Consider the following 14,563-nt stretch of genomic DNA (forward strand, 5'->3'; position numbering starts at 1 on the left):
TGTAGGTCTTTCATCAGTGTTGCTATGCCAGTGGCTGGGGGTTGGCCAGCATATAGGGTGCATTCATAGTACGAACCAAAAAATAGTCTCAGGAAGCGGCGGGGGGGGGGGGGGGGGGGGGGGGGGAGGGGGGTGAGTCAGCTTCCCACAGCCTGAAATGTAAAGGCTAGCTTAGTTTGACTCTGTTGAATGTATTTGCTGTTGGTTACATTACAATGTGAACCAGAGTGTACTGTGAAGGGAAATGCACTCGGTATATATGTTTTTTTTGTTGAGGAACAGGGCATGCAGAACCCACAGCATTTGCCCAGAGGGGTTTAATGTTCTTTATACACTTAAAATACTTCTTTTCAAACATCCCATGTAAAGATCCTTAACCTGAAACCGGTCAGACATACTGTAGGGGTCAGAAAGTGGCTCCTAGAGATTACTCTGCACCCTCATCCCATCTGAAAGGTGAATTCTTCCTTCCGTATTCTCCCCTTCCCGGTGTTAATAGGAGAAGGATAGTACAAGTGGCAGGTTTTTAACAATATAATGCATGCCCTGTAGCCACTTATCTCACTTTCTCAGTCTTAAGCCATTTTATAATTATTCTTTCTACATCTAGTTTTGAAAGGCTAAACTCTAAACAGCGGGCATGTCCATATTGGATACTGGCTTTTACTGTCGCTGTTGGACCCAATTACAAACCCCTGACTTGGAAGGAAACACAGCCTTATTAGGGACCAGTGAGTGGAAGGATGGTTGGTGTTTGCATTTCAAAGCATTGCATTAGCTAAATGTGGAGACAAATTGTGTTAGATTTTTTTACTGTTTGAAACTTAAAATGGCCTGGGAAACAGAATTTCTATTTGCCCTTAAATATGCATAGCTTTAAAATAATTTAAAGGTGATTTTTATATAAGCCCATATTTACATGCAATTATTATTTGTAAACATAATGCCTTTCTTGAAATGCTAACGTCTAGAGGGAAAAAAAGATGCTTACTTTTGAGAGAATTAGTTCAAAGAAGCACAATGCACTGTATTGACTTTGGGGTTAGTAAAAGAAAATGTCTTTTATTGAATTTCCAATAATTTGTAGTCATGAGTTTATGTAGATTTGATGTAGTCTACATGATGTAGTCTGCTGGGTCGGACAGACATTCTGGTGTTTTTCAGATACCCAGATTGTTACACTAATATTGCAAGCAATAAGCTATTTTAAACAAAGTTTAAGCCAAGAGGCTTTACATTTGGACAAAATAATACTGACTTGAATTGTAATTTTTTAACACAGCCTTTTGCTAGCTCCAGGTATAGGCCACTGCTCACCTTGACTGACATTTCCTTGGGAAATTTGCTGTAAAAGAGCTTTTTAATAATGGCTTATTGAGTTTTTAAATAAGTTATTATGAAAAAAATATCTAAGTGAAGAACAGAGAAATAGAAAATGTTGGGGTGGAGCATATGAAAACTACACAAAGATCTAGACTTTATCATTTCACAATTTTTTGTTTTAAGAAATATGCATGCCAAATGTCTCTTTCAATGATTTGTAATATACATTTTGTGACTGGAAGACTTTTTGTACAACACACTCCAATAAATGTTTTGAATTTTATCTGTCACCTTCTTTTGTTTAAAACAAACCGAACCGCATTCAAAGGCTGCCTCGTGTGTCATAACTGAGTGTCATCCCCACATAGACAAACAGAGAAGAGAAGAGAAGAGAAGAGCCAACGGCATATTAGGCTATATTAGTAGGAACATTGCCAGCTGATCAAGGGAAGTGATTATTCCCCTCTATTCGGCACTGGTGAGGCCGTACCTGGAGTATTACATCCAGTTTTCGTCCCCCCACTACAGAAGGGATGTGGACAAATTGGAGAGAGTCCAGCAGGGGGCAACGAAAATGATTAGGGGGCTGGAGCACATGACGAGGAGAGGATGAGGGAACGGGGGTTATTTAGTCTGAAGAGAAGAGTGAGGCGGGATTTGATAGTAGCCCTTCAACTACCTGAAGTGAGTTTCCAAAGAGGATGGAGCTCAACTGTTCTTCTTCGAGTGATTGCTCACATCCATTCCAGTTAGGTGTGCGCGCCGTGCGTGCACGTTCGTCGGAAACTTTTTACCCTAGCAACTCCAGTGGGCCGGCAGGTCGCCCCCTGGAGTGGCGCCGCCATGGCGCCCAATATATATCCCTGCCGGCCCACCCGCTCCTCAGTTCCTTCTTACCGCCGTGTCGGTCGTTGGAAGCCGGCCCCATCACTGAGCTGTGCAAAAAGGGGAAACCAGACAAGGTGATCTGGACTGAGCAGTGCCAGGAGGCTTTCCGGGCGCTGAAGGAGGCTCTGGTTAGTGGCCCAGTTCTAGCAAACCCAAATTTTGACAAACCCTTTATGGTGTTCACGGATGCCTCAGATACGGGACTGGGGGCAGTGTTAATGCAGGAGGATGAAAAGGGGGAGAGACACCCCATCGTGTACCTGAGTAAGAAGCTGCTACCCCGGGAACAAAGCTATGCGGCCATCGAGAAGGAATGCCTGGCCATGGTGTGGGCCCTTAAGAAGCTAGAGCCATATCTCTTTGGGCGACACTTCACCGTGTACACCGACCACTCTCCCCTGACCTGGCTGCACCAGATGAAAGGAGCCAACGCCAAGCTCCTGAGGTGGAGCCTGCTCCTGAAGGACTATGACATGGACGTGGTCCATGTGAAGGGAAGTGCCAACCTGACAGCGGATGCGTTGTCCCGGAGAGGGGGCCCTGAACTTCCCCAGGTCACTGGGCAGAGTGACCCCGCTCAGTTCAGTCTCGAAGGGGGGAGAGATGTGATGCAGTAGGGACTGTCTGTGTGGGGAGTGGGAGAGCAGGGGAGGACTTTAGGAGATGGACGATGCCAGAGCCTGTAACCTGAGCTAGGTAAGGGAGGGGAAAGGTCAAACACCTTTGCCCGGGAAGGGGACAAAGGAAGGGAGTGGCAGGAGGGAAGCAGTTTGAGTTTGGGCTTGGGGCTGTGTGGGTGGAATTCAGGGTATCCTAGCTAGGATCCCAGCACCCTGAAAGCCCAGAAGGACTCGGTGGAGGGGTCCTGACTGTGCCTACAAGCTCTGCTGTAACCGGTGTTCCTGTTGTCCAATAAACCTTCTGTTTTACCGGCTGGCTGAGAGTCACTGTGGGTCCCAGGAAGAGGGGTGCAGGACCGGACTCCCCACACTCCGTGACAACTGGCATAGCTGTCCTCCACGTCCCTAGCTCTCCTTGTTATCTATCGTTTATCTCTAGCACTATTGTAGTTGTTAATTAGATTGTTAAGTGTAGATAGTAGTAGTTAAGTTAAGTAGTTTGTAAATAGTTCTTCGCCGGGGGCTTAGCCCTTCCCGGCACCCGGCACCAGGCTCATGCCTGGTTCGCCGGGCTTCAAGCAGTGTGCGGCCTGCAAGAAGCCCATGCCTACCAGCGATCCCCACGACGCGTGCCTGAAGTGCCTGGGGGAATCGCACAGATCCGACAAGTGCCGCATCTGCAAGGCTTTTAAGCCAAGGACAAAGAAGGAGAGGGATCAAAGGCTCCGGACTCTCCTTATGGAGGTGGCACTTGACCCGGCGGCTTCGCAGGCCGTGATCTCGGCGCCGGCACCGGATCGCCCCGGCACCGAGAAGACTCCCCGGCACCGACCTTCTCCGGCACCGGGGACAGAGCCTAGGCCGTCGAAGTCTATTACTCCGGCCAGGCAGACCCGACTGGAGCGCCCGGCCTCAACATCGGCCGCGGCGCCGCCGGCACCGTCGACTCCGGGCCCGGCGGGTCCGTCGAGTCCGGTGCCGCCAAGCTCCCCCATGACATCTGGGGTTGAGATAGTGGTGCCATCCACACCGGAGACCTTCGCCTCGGCACGGGACCTCATAGCCATGACTGAGCCCACTCAGCTGCCACCCCCGGTACCTCCGGTGCGGGTCGTGTCCAGAGGCAAGCCTATGATGTCGGCACCGTCTCGGGACTTACGTTCTCGATCCAGGTCCCGACGTCACGGTCGCTCCAGATCCCGCCGCCGCTCGCAGTCCCGGCACCGCTCCCCTCAGCGGTACCGGTCGCACTCACGGCGCCGGTCGACATCAAGACGATCGCGGTCGGACTCCAGCCGCCGATACCGGCACCGCGATTCCAGGAGCCGATCCAGACATTACTCGCCGCACCGGTCGACCTCCCGGCACCGAGCTGGTGGCAGGTCCCGATCCCGGCACCGAAGCGGCGCCCGGTACCGGTCCAGATCCCGGCACCGTGACAGAACCCGGTCCCGGTCCCGGCACCGATATGACTCCCGGCACCGGTCTCCGGCACCGAGAAGATCGTCCGTGCCGGCCCGCGCAGACCCTTACCATCCAGGGTCCGCCCCGCCATGGCCCTCTAGACAGCCGTCCGTATCTTCGCAAACGGACAGCGGGTATGCGCTGGGCACCGACCGGCAGGCGGCGCTGTTCAGCGATCCGCCACAGCAGGACCAAGGCCCGCAACAATGGGGATTCTGGACACCCTGGGCATACCATCAGGCCCAGGGCCCCCAACAGCTCCCTGCTAGGCCGGCGACTGCGGAGCGCAGGGCACCTGAAGCCTCGTTGTCTCGCCCCCCTCCCTCCCCGGATGGGGAGGAAGGGTCCAAGCATCAAGACTCCGCGTTGGCTCCTGAGGCAGAGGCGAGGGCCGAAGGAGACCCGCCGTTAGACACTCTCTTGCCGGGGGTCTCCTCATCCTCCTCCCCGGATGAAGCGGTGGCTGGTACCTCCTCCAACAGCCCCCCCCCCCCCCCCCCCCCCGCTGGACCTCAGGGCGCACCAAGACCTCCTCAGGCGAGTAGCTCAAAATCTGAGTCTGCAAGCCGAGGAGGTCTCGGAGATAGAGGATCCAATCGTTACCATCCTCTCGGCAGACGCTCCCACCAGAGTCGCCCTACCATTCATACGAACCATCCAGGCCAACGCCAACACCATCTGGCAGTCTCCGGCCTCCATTCCTCCTACTGCGAAGGGCGTCGAGAGGAAGTACATGGCTCCTTCTAAGGGCTACGAGTACCTCCATGTGCACCCGACTCCGTGTTCCCTGGTGGTTCAATCAGTGAACGATAAGGAGCGTCACGGCCAGGAGGCTCCAGCCCCCAAATCCAGGGAGGCCAGGCGGATGGACCTCCTCGGCCGTAAGGTGTACTCGGCTGGGGCGCTGCAGCTCAGGGTCTCCAACCAGCAAGCCCTGCTGAGCAGATACGCCTTCAACTCCTGGGTGGCAGCAGACAAATTCAAGGAGCTGCTGCCACAAGATGCTCGCCAAGAGTTTACGGCCATCTTGGAGGAAGGCAAGAAGGTCGCACGCACGTCCTTGCAAGCCTCTTTGGACGCTGCAGACTCGGCTGCCCGTACCCTCGCGTCGGGTGTAACAATACGTCGCATCTCCTGGCTGCAGGTTTCTGGCCTTCCGCCGGAGCTCCAGCACACTATACAGGACCTTCCTTTCGAAGGCCAGGGCTTGTTCTCGGAAAAGACAGACCCCAGACTCAAGAGTCTGAAAGACAACCGAGTCATCATGCGGTCACTCGGGATGCACACACCCGTGACGCAACGCAGACCCTTCCGGCCGCAGCAACAACAACAGCGCAGGCCGTATCCCCAGTTCCGCCAGCGGCAGGACCTTAACAGGCGCCGCGGCAGGAACGGAAGGCGCAGGCACTCGGGGAACCAAGGGGGGCAGAACCAAGGCTCCTCTAAGCCCCCGCCTGGACCTAAGCCTTCATTTTGAAGGTGCGCCCGAGGGCGCAGTAACAGTTTCCCCAATGGATCCTTCCCCCCCGTTTTCCAACCGCCTTTCGTTTTTCCTCCCAGCGTGGTCCCTAATAACATCAGACCGCTGGGTCTTAAGCACGGTGCAGTCGGGATACCGCCTGCAGTTTGTTTCATTTCCTCCTTCCCCGTCCCTCTTCAGGGACCCCTCTCACGAGCAATTCCTTCGACAGGAGGTGCAGACGCTCCTCGGCAAAGGAGCTATAGAGGCGGTGCCGGAGAACGAGAAGGGCAAGGGGTTTTATTCCCGCTACTTTCTGATCCCCAAGGCCAAGGGGGGCCTCAGGCCTATCCTCGACCTGCGAGAGCTCAACAAGTACCTGGTGAAGTTGAAGTTCCGCATGGTATCCCTGGGGACCATTATCCCATCCCTGGATCCGGGAGACTGGTACGCCGCCCTCGACATGCAGGACGCGTATTTTCACATTGCCATCTGGCCACGTCACAGACGTTTCCTTCGCTTCGTTGTGGGGCCTCTTCATTATCAATTTGCAGTCCTCCCATTTGGCCTGTCCACGGCCCCGAGGGTGTTTACGAAATGCATGGCAGTTGTTGTGGCGCAGCTTCGGCGCAGTCGTATCCACGTGTTTCCGTATCTGGACGATTGGTTGATTCGGGGCACGTCGGAACAACAAGTCTGCAGCCATGTCCGCGTCATCACCGACATGTTCGCCACTCTGGGCCTCTTGGTAAACACGGACAAGTCCACCCTGGTTCCCACACAAAGGGTGGAATTCATCGGGGCCGTCCTGGACGCCACTGTGGGCAGGGCCTTGCTGCCATTGCAGCGGTTCCAGGCCTTGTCGGCGATCGTGCAACGGCTGCGGACAGCCCCCTTAACGTCAGTGCGGACATGTCTAACCCTGTTAGGCCACATGGCGGCTTGTACCTTTGTGACCGATTACGCTCGGCTCCGCATGAGGCCCCTCCAGTTGTGGCTCATCAGTCATTACAGACCGACAAGACAGCCGATAGATATGTTAATCACAATCCCCCAGAGGGTATTAGATTCCCTCGGCTGGTGGCTAGACCAGTCAGTGTTATGTGCGGGTCTCCCCTTCCACCCACCTCAGCCCTCGGTGTCCCTAACAACGGATGCCTCGGATCTCGGCTGGGGGGCCCACCTAGGGACCCTGAGGACGCAGGGCCTGTGGTCCCAGGAGGAGGTGGGGCTACACATCAACATGCGGGAGTTGAGAGCGGTCCGTCTTGCTTGTCAAACGTTCTGTCATCAGCTTCAGGGTCGCTGTATCGCGGTGTTCACCGACAACACGACGACCATGTATTATATCAACAAGCAAGGCGGCACCAGATCCTCCTCCCTGTGCCACGAGGCGATACGACTCTGGGACTTTTGTGTAGCCCACTCCATTCACCTCATGGCTTCCTTCCTCCCCGGAGTACGGAACACGCTGGCGGATCGATTGAGCAGATCCTTCCTGTCACACGAGTGGTCCCTTCGCCCAGACGTCGCCCTCTCCATCTTCCGGAGGTGGGGTTATCCCCGGGTGGACCTCTTCGCGTCCAAGGGGAACAGGAAGTGCCAAGCGTTCTGCTCCTTTCAGGGCAGGGAGCCCGGGTCGATAGCGGATGCCTTCCTCATCCAGTGGTCGACCCACCTGTACTATGCGTTTCCCCCATTCCCTCTGGTCCACAGGGTCCTTCTGAAGGTGCGCAGGGACAGGGCTCACGTGATCATGGTAGCCCCGGCATGGCCCAGACAGCACTGAAACCCCATGCTGCTGGACCTGACCATAGCCGACCCAGTTCCCCTGCCCCTTCATCTGGACCTGATTACCCAGGAGCACGGGACCCTCTGTCACCCGGACCTGCAGTCGCTGCACCTAGCGGCGTGGCTCCTGCGTGGCTGACTGGCTCTGAGCTGCGCTGCTCCACGCCGGTGAGGGAGGTGCTCTTGGGCAGCAGGAAGCCGTCCACAAGAGCGACATATTTGGCCAAATGGAAACGCTTCTCCTGTTGGTGCGTGGAGAGAAATCTCCGCCCTTTGGAAGTTTCGGTAGCCGACATCTTAGACTACATTTGGTCCCTCAAAGGGCAAGGTCTGGCCATATCGTCGTTGCGAGTCCACCTAGCAGCTATCTCCACCTTTCACCCGGGTGCGGATGGTCGCTCTGTTTTTTCTCACCCGACGGTGTCTAGATTCCTTAAGGGGCTGGAACGTTTATACCCTAACGTCCGTCCCCCTGCTCCAACCTGGGATCTTAACCTGGTGTTGTCCCGGCTCATGGGGCCCCCCTTTGAGCCGTTAGCTACTTGCTCCCTGCTTTACCTCTCTTGGAAGACGGCCTTTCTAGTAGCTATCACCTCAGCTAGAAGGGTGTCGGAACTCCGGGCTCTTGTGGTAGACCCCCCATATACGGTCTTCCACAAAGACAAGGTGCAGCTGAGACCACACCCTGCTTTTCTCCCCAAGGTGGTCTCAGCCTTCCACGTCAACCAAGAGATATTCCTCCCGGTTTTTTTCCCGAAACCTCACTCCTCAGGCAGGGAGCAGCAGCTCCACTCGCTTGATGTCCGTAGGGCTCTCGCGTTCTACGTGGAGAGGACCAAGCCCTTCCGCAAATCCCCCCAGCTTTTCGTGGCACTAGCGGACCGCATGAAAGGGCTTCCTATCTCCTCCCAGAGGTTATCCTCTTGGGTAACGTCCTGCATCAGGACCTGCTATGACTTGGCCCATGTCCCTACGGGCCGGGTGACTGCGCATTCTACCAGGGCGCAGGCGTCGTCGCTGGCTTTCCTCGCCCGTGTGCCCATCCAGGAAATCTGTCGGGCAGCGACCTGGTCATCGGTCCACACCTTTGCTTCCCACTACGCCCTGGTCCAGCAGTCAAGAGACGACGCGGCCTTCGGATCTGCAGTGCTCCATGCCGCGACTTCTCACTCCGACCCCACCGCCTAGGTATGGCTTGGGATTCACCTAACTGGAATGGATGTGAGCAATCACTCGAAGAAGAAAAGACGGTTACTCACCTTTGTAACTGTTGTTCTTCGAGATGTGTTGCTCACATCCATTCCACACCCGCCCTCCTTCCCCACTGTCGGAGTCGCCGGCAAGAAGGAACCGAGGAGCGGGTGGGCCGGCAGGGATATATATTGGGCGCCATGGCGGCGCCACTCCAGGGGGCGACCTGCCGGCCCACTGGAGTTGCTAGGGTAAAAAGTTTCCGACGAACGTGCACGCGCGGCGCGCACACCTAACTGGAATGGATGTGAGCAACACATCTCGAAGAACAACAGTTACAAAGGTGAGTAACCGTCTTTTCTTGGTGGTGGTAGATGACAGAACAATAGTCTCAAGTTGCAGTGGGGGAGGTCTAGGTTGGCTATTAGGAAACACTATTTCACTAGGAGGATGGTGAAGCATTGGAATGAGTTACCTAGGGAGGTGGTGGAATCTCCATCCTTTGAGGTTTTTAAGGCCCAGCTTGACAAAGACTCGTCTGGGATGATTTAGCTGGTGACGTCTTGCATCTGTGCCTGTTATGACTTGGCTCACGTTTCCACTAGCCATCTCGCCGCCCATTCTACTCGGGCTCAAGCTTCATCTGCCGCCTTCCTGGCCCATGTACCCATCTAGGAGATCTGTAGAGCAGCGACCTGGTCATCTGTGCACACCTTCACTTCACACTATGCATTAGTGCAGCAGTTCAGAGATGATGCGGCATTTGGTTTAGCGATACTTCATTCCGCGACATCTCACTCCGAGCCCACTGCCTAGGTAAGGCTTGGGAGTCACCTAATTGGAATTGATATGAGCAAGCAGTTGAACAAGAAAGGACGGTTACTCACCTTTGTAACTGTTGTTCTTTGAGATGTGTTGCTCATATCCATTCCAAACCTGCCTTCCTTCCCCTCTGTTGGAGTAGCCAGCAAGAAGGAACTGAGGGGGCGATGGGTCGGCAGGGGTATATATCCGGTGCCATAGTGGCGCCACTCCGGGGGGCGCCTCAACTGACCCACCGAGTGTTGCTGGGATGAAAAATCTTCCGACGAACGTGTACGTGGCGTGCACATACCTAATTGGAATGGATATGAGCAACACATCTCGAAGAACAACAGTTACAAAGGTGCGTAACGGTCTTTTTCTGCTCCTAGTTGTTGGAGCACAGGATTGGGAAGTGGGAGACCTGGGTCTATTCTCAGCTCTGCTGCTGGCCTGCAACCCATTTTCTGTGCCTGTTTTCCTCTGTAACATGGGGATGACGACAAAACTGGGCTTTGACACAGGTAGGATGCTCCCCTAGCCTGATCTGGAGGACAGGAGACAACAGAGTCTTAGTCCTCAGTGTGCCTTTTATCTTCCTAGGATTGCCAGTCCTCCAGAATTGTCTTGGATAGGTTTGCCAACTTTCTACTTGCACAAAACCAAACACCCTTGCCCCTAAGCTCCTCCTCTGAGGCCCTTCCCCCTGCTTGCTCCATTCCCCCCTCCCCCTGTCCCTTGGTTTCTCCACCTTCACTTGTTTTCAGGGGGCTGGCTCAAGGGGTTGGGGTGTGGGAGGAGGTGAGGGCTCCAGCTGGGGCTTCAGGCTCTGAGGTGGGGCCAGGGATGAGGGGTTTGGGGTGCAGGAGGGGGGCTCTGGGCTGGGGGGGTGGAGCTGAGGGATTCGGAGTATGGGAGGGGGCTTTGGGCTGAGGCAGGAGAGTGGGGTGTGAGAAGGGGACTGTGGGCTGGGGCAAGGGCTTGAAGTGTGAGGGCTCCGCAGGGGGATGCAGACTTGGGCTGAGGATGAGGGGTTTGGGGTGCTGGAGGAGGTTCCGAGCTGGGGCGTTCAGAGGGCAGGAGGGGGATAAGGGCTGGGGCAAGTGGTCAGGGGTGCAGGCTAGGGCAGCACTTGCCTCAAGTAGCTTCCTGATGCAGTGGCATATTTCCCCCTCTGGCTCCTACGCGGAGGCTTGGTCAGATGGCTCTGTTCACTGCCTTGTCCACAGGTTCTGCCCCCATACTTCCCATTGGCAGCAGTACCCAGCCAATGGGAGCTGCAGAGATGGCACTTGGGCGGGGGCAGCACGCAGAGCCGCCTGGCTGCCCCAACCTGTAGGAGCACATGCCGCGGCTTCCAGGAGCCAGGGCAGGCCAGGAGCCTGCCTTAGCCCTCCTGTGGCGCTGAGCAGACTTTTAATGGCCAGGGTCGCTTTGGGACTGGGCGCTCCACTCGAAACACACCCCTGGCACAGCCTAGTCTCGGAGTCTGCAGGAGCTGGAGAATAATCTTTAATTAAAAGACTGTCAGACTCCTAGGCTGGAGGAGCCCTCAGGAGGTCATCTAGCCCCGCCCCGCCTCAGGGCAGGCCGAGTGTTGTGTATTGTGTCATGGGGTGACCCCTCCAAACCAAACTGGCACCCTAACCGCCCCCTTCCTCCGGCTGGGGAGTGCCCGTCACCCTTCGCTCCAGCCGGGAAGGGCTGTTGGAACTGACTGACGCTGCCCTTTGCTTTGCCGTGGGGGGCGGGAGACTAGAGCAGAGGTGGACGAACTCTGTCCGCGGGCCGGCCCGAGCTCCCGGCCGGCCCCTCCCGCAGCGCCTCAGCTTGCGGTGCCGGCGGCAGTGCGGGCTCCGGGGCCGATTTACACGTGCACACGGGGAACCCGGGACCGGGCACGCGGGCAGCTCAGCGCAGGTGCGGGGGCAGGGGAGCGGAGGCGCGGGACTCACGAGAAGCCGCTTTGAAGGGGAAATCGCGGCCGCTCCTGAGTCCTCAGCCCACGTTTGCGGGCCACGTTCCGAAAGGGGCGGGGGGAGGGGCGGTGAGGGGACAAGGAGCAGCTGGGGGCGGGGCCGCCCCGCCATGCCGCTTCCCAACCCCAGTGTGGCCCTCGGGCCAAAACCTGTGCGACCCCTGCTGGAGGCTGCCCCAGCGGGCTGCTAGGGGGCGCTGCCGCGCGTGCGCGGGACGCTCTCGGGGTCTACTGAGCGCGGGTTCCGGGGCTGCCGGGCACAGTCCAGACCACACCCCGTATCCCGTAACGCCTGGGCGTCATCCGTAGCGCGGTGCATGCTGGGAGTTGTAGGCCCGGCGGCCTGCTCGTCCCGTGGTGCCTTGCGCGGGCCCGTCCGTTCCGAGCGGGCGCGGCGCGGGGATGGAGGGCGGGTTCGGCTCCGAGTTCGGGGCCGCGGGGGGGAAGCTGGACCCGGGGCTCATCATGGAGCAGGTGAAGGTGCAGATCGCCGTGGCCAACGCGCAGGAGCTGCTGCAGGTGGGGGCGGGGCGGGGCGGGGCCGGGCTGCGGGACGGGAGGGAGGCGGGCTCGGGCCGGGCCGGGCCGGGCGCCCCGTGGGCCGCGGGAGGGGGGCGGGCTCGGGCCGGGGCCGGGCCCTGACGCTCTGTGCTCTCCCCAGAGGATGACCGACAAGTGTTTCCGGAAGTGCATCGGGAAGCCGGGGAGCTCGCTGGATAACTCGGAGCAGGTGAGGCCCGGCCCGGCCTGTCCCTCCCGCGGGGGCTGGAGTTCGCGGTCCCGGTGCCATGGGGCATGTCCCTGCCGCGGGCCCCCCGCACGCAGCCGCCTAGACATCCGGGCGTGAGCCCCTCGCGCCTCACCGGGCCGCAGAGCGCTGGGGTCCGAGCCTGGAGAGCGGCGGTGTTATGGCCCAGGCCCGCCACGGGGCTCTCACTGAGGTGGGGACATGCTCAGGGAGCCCCCCGGGATCCCCAGGGCAAATCTTCGGCCGGAACGTGGCTCCTTTGCCCCGGAGCCTGGAATTCTCTCTGGGGCCGCCTGCCCAGCCCTTGGTGGGAGCCAGGTCCTGGCCCTGCCCGCAGCTCCACCGCTTGCTGGGTCACGCCCCGCTGTGAGGCCTCTGCTGCCCGTCCCCACTTCACAGGGGCAGTGGTTAATTTAAACATGGGATGGTGTCATCCAGTGGTTTTCAAACTTTTTTCTGGCGACCCAGTTGAAGAAAACTTTTGATGCCCATGACCCAACAGAGCTGGGTGTGGGAGGGGCTCTGGGCTGGGGCAGGGGGCTGGGTGTGGGAGGGGATCTGGGTTGCGGGGTGCAGGCTCTGGGATGGGGATGAGGGGTTTGTGGTGCAGGAAGGGGCTCTGGGTTGGGGGGGTTCAGGTCTGGGGCAGGGGGATTGGTGCATGGAGTTGGGGCGCAGGCTTACCTCGGGCGGCTCCCTGTCAGCAGCGCAACAGGGGTACTAAGGCAGGCTTCCTGCTTGTCCTGGCACCGTGGATCGCACTGTGCCCCAGAAGCAGCCAGCTGCAGGTCTGGCTCCTAGGTGGAGGCATGCAAGTGGCTCCACAAGGATCTTGCCTGCAGGCACTGCCCCCCCCATCAGTTCCTGGTCAACGGGAGTGTGGAGCCAGGGTGAGGGCAGCACGCAGAGCCACGTGGCCCCCTGCCTAGAAGCTGGACCTGCTGCTGGCTGCTTCTGGGGCGCCGCATAGTGTCAGAACAGTTAGAGACTAACCTGCCTTAGCTGGGCAGCACTTTTAACGGCCCAGTCGGCAGTGCTGACTAGAGCCACTGCAACCCAGTGCCATATATTCCACGACCCAGTATTGGGTTGTGACCCACACTTTGAAAACCACTGATGTAATGGCATGTGTCTCATAACATAAAAGCAGCCATACTGGGTCAGACAAATGGTCCATCAAGCCCAATACCTTGTTTTCCAACAGCAGCCAATGCTAAGTGCCCCAGAGGCAATGAACAGAACAAGTAATCAAGTGATCCATCCCCTGCCACCCATTCCCAGCTTCTGGCAAGCAGAAATCTTTGTAGGGTGCTTAGGGGAGGGGGAATTCTGGATCTTTGCAGTGTTGCCCAGAGTGGATTCTCAGAGCTGGGCTGCTTTGTGCCATCCCCCTGAGGCTCTCAAAGCACTTTACAAGGTGAATATCCTCATCTGTCAAGTATCAGAGGGGTAGCTGTGTTAGTCTGGATCTGTAAAAGCAGCAAAGAGTCCTGTGGCACCTTATAGACTAACGTGTCATGCATCCAACGAAGTGGGTATTCACCCATGAAAGCTCATGCTCCAAAACGTCTGTTAGTCTATAAGGTGCCACAGGACTCTTTGTTGCATCCTCATCTGTACGATGGGAAAACCTGCTGAGAAAGGAAATGACTTTCCCAAGGCTACTGGCAGAGAGGGAAGGCCAGGAACTCCCTGTAACAAGCTTTAGCCAGCTGCCCTGCCCTGTTCTGTTGCCTGAGCTTTGTGCTTGCTTTGGTGTCGCAGTGCACTGGATCTGGCGTCTGTTCCTAGCTCTGTCACTGGCCTGCTCAGCGACCTTGGGCAAGTCATCTCCTCTGTGTATGCCTCAGATTCCCCATCTCTAACATGGGGATAATGAGCCCTGCTCTCCTTGCTAAAATGCTCTGGGTCTGGAGTGAAGACTGAAGTCACGTTATTGTTCTATTTCAGAAGTGTATTGCCATGTGTATGGACCGGTACATGGACGCCTGGAACACAGTCTCACGAGCATACAACTCCCGGCTGCAGAGGGAGAGAGCCAACATGTGACCAGTTTCCAGCAGCCCTGACAACATGCTTCAATACTGCCCCCCGCTCGGGGAGAGTGACTTGATTCCTGGACTAGCTGGAGTGGCCTTGTGAGAATGAAAGGAAAGGTGGTGGGAGTGAAATCCCTGGGATTTGGTTAATTTGGCATTTTCATCATGGTAGAGCAATAAAGCCACATCTGGAGCCTCTCCCTGTTATTAGCCTGCGTGAGCGCAGTGTCTGACTAGTGCAGAATGCAGGCTCAAAGCAAG

The 14,563-nt window shown here is 57.1% G+C and overlaps 1 protein-coding gene across 1 annotated transcript; it reads left to right on the top strand.

Annotated features, from left to right (window-relative positions):
• The first annotated feature begins 11,902 nt into the window (after positions 1–11,902).
• On the top strand, positions 11,903–14,500 carry TIMM13 (translocase of inner mitochondrial membrane 13). Its single transcript, XM_050933850.1, has 3 exons — positions 11,903–12,034; positions 12,177–12,245; positions 14,214–14,500. Exons 1-3 carry the CDS (start codon positions 11,918–11,920, stop codon positions 14,310–14,312), a joined length of 285 nt encoding a protein of 94 aa, XP_050789807.1. The 5' UTR covers positions 11,903–11,917; the 3' UTR covers positions 14,313–14,500.
• Positions 14,501–14,563: the final 63 nt, after the last annotated feature.

Source organism: Gopherus flavomarginatus, chromosome 24, assembly GCF_025201925.1.
Source record: "Gopherus flavomarginatus isolate rGopFla2 chromosome 24, rGopFla2.mat.asm, whole genome shotgun sequence".
Taxonomy (NCBI): domain Eukaryota; kingdom Metazoa; phylum Chordata; order Testudines; family Testudinidae; genus Gopherus; species Gopherus flavomarginatus.

Excerpts from the sequence above, each read along its gene's own strand:
- TIMM13 (XM_050933850.1), top strand. The coding sequence starts at position 11,918 with ATGGAGGGCGGGTTCGGCTCCGAGTTCGGGGCCGCGGGGGGGAAGCTG. Across the intron at positions 12,035-12,176 it reads ACGCGCAGGAGCTGCTGCAG|AGGATGACCGACAAGTGTTT; the intron begins GTGGGGGCGGGG and ends TGCTCTCCCCAG. Across the intron at positions 12,246-14,213 it reads CGCTGGATAACTCGGAGCAG|AAGTGTATTGCCATGTGTAT; the intron begins GTGAGGCCCGGC and ends GTTCTATTTCAG.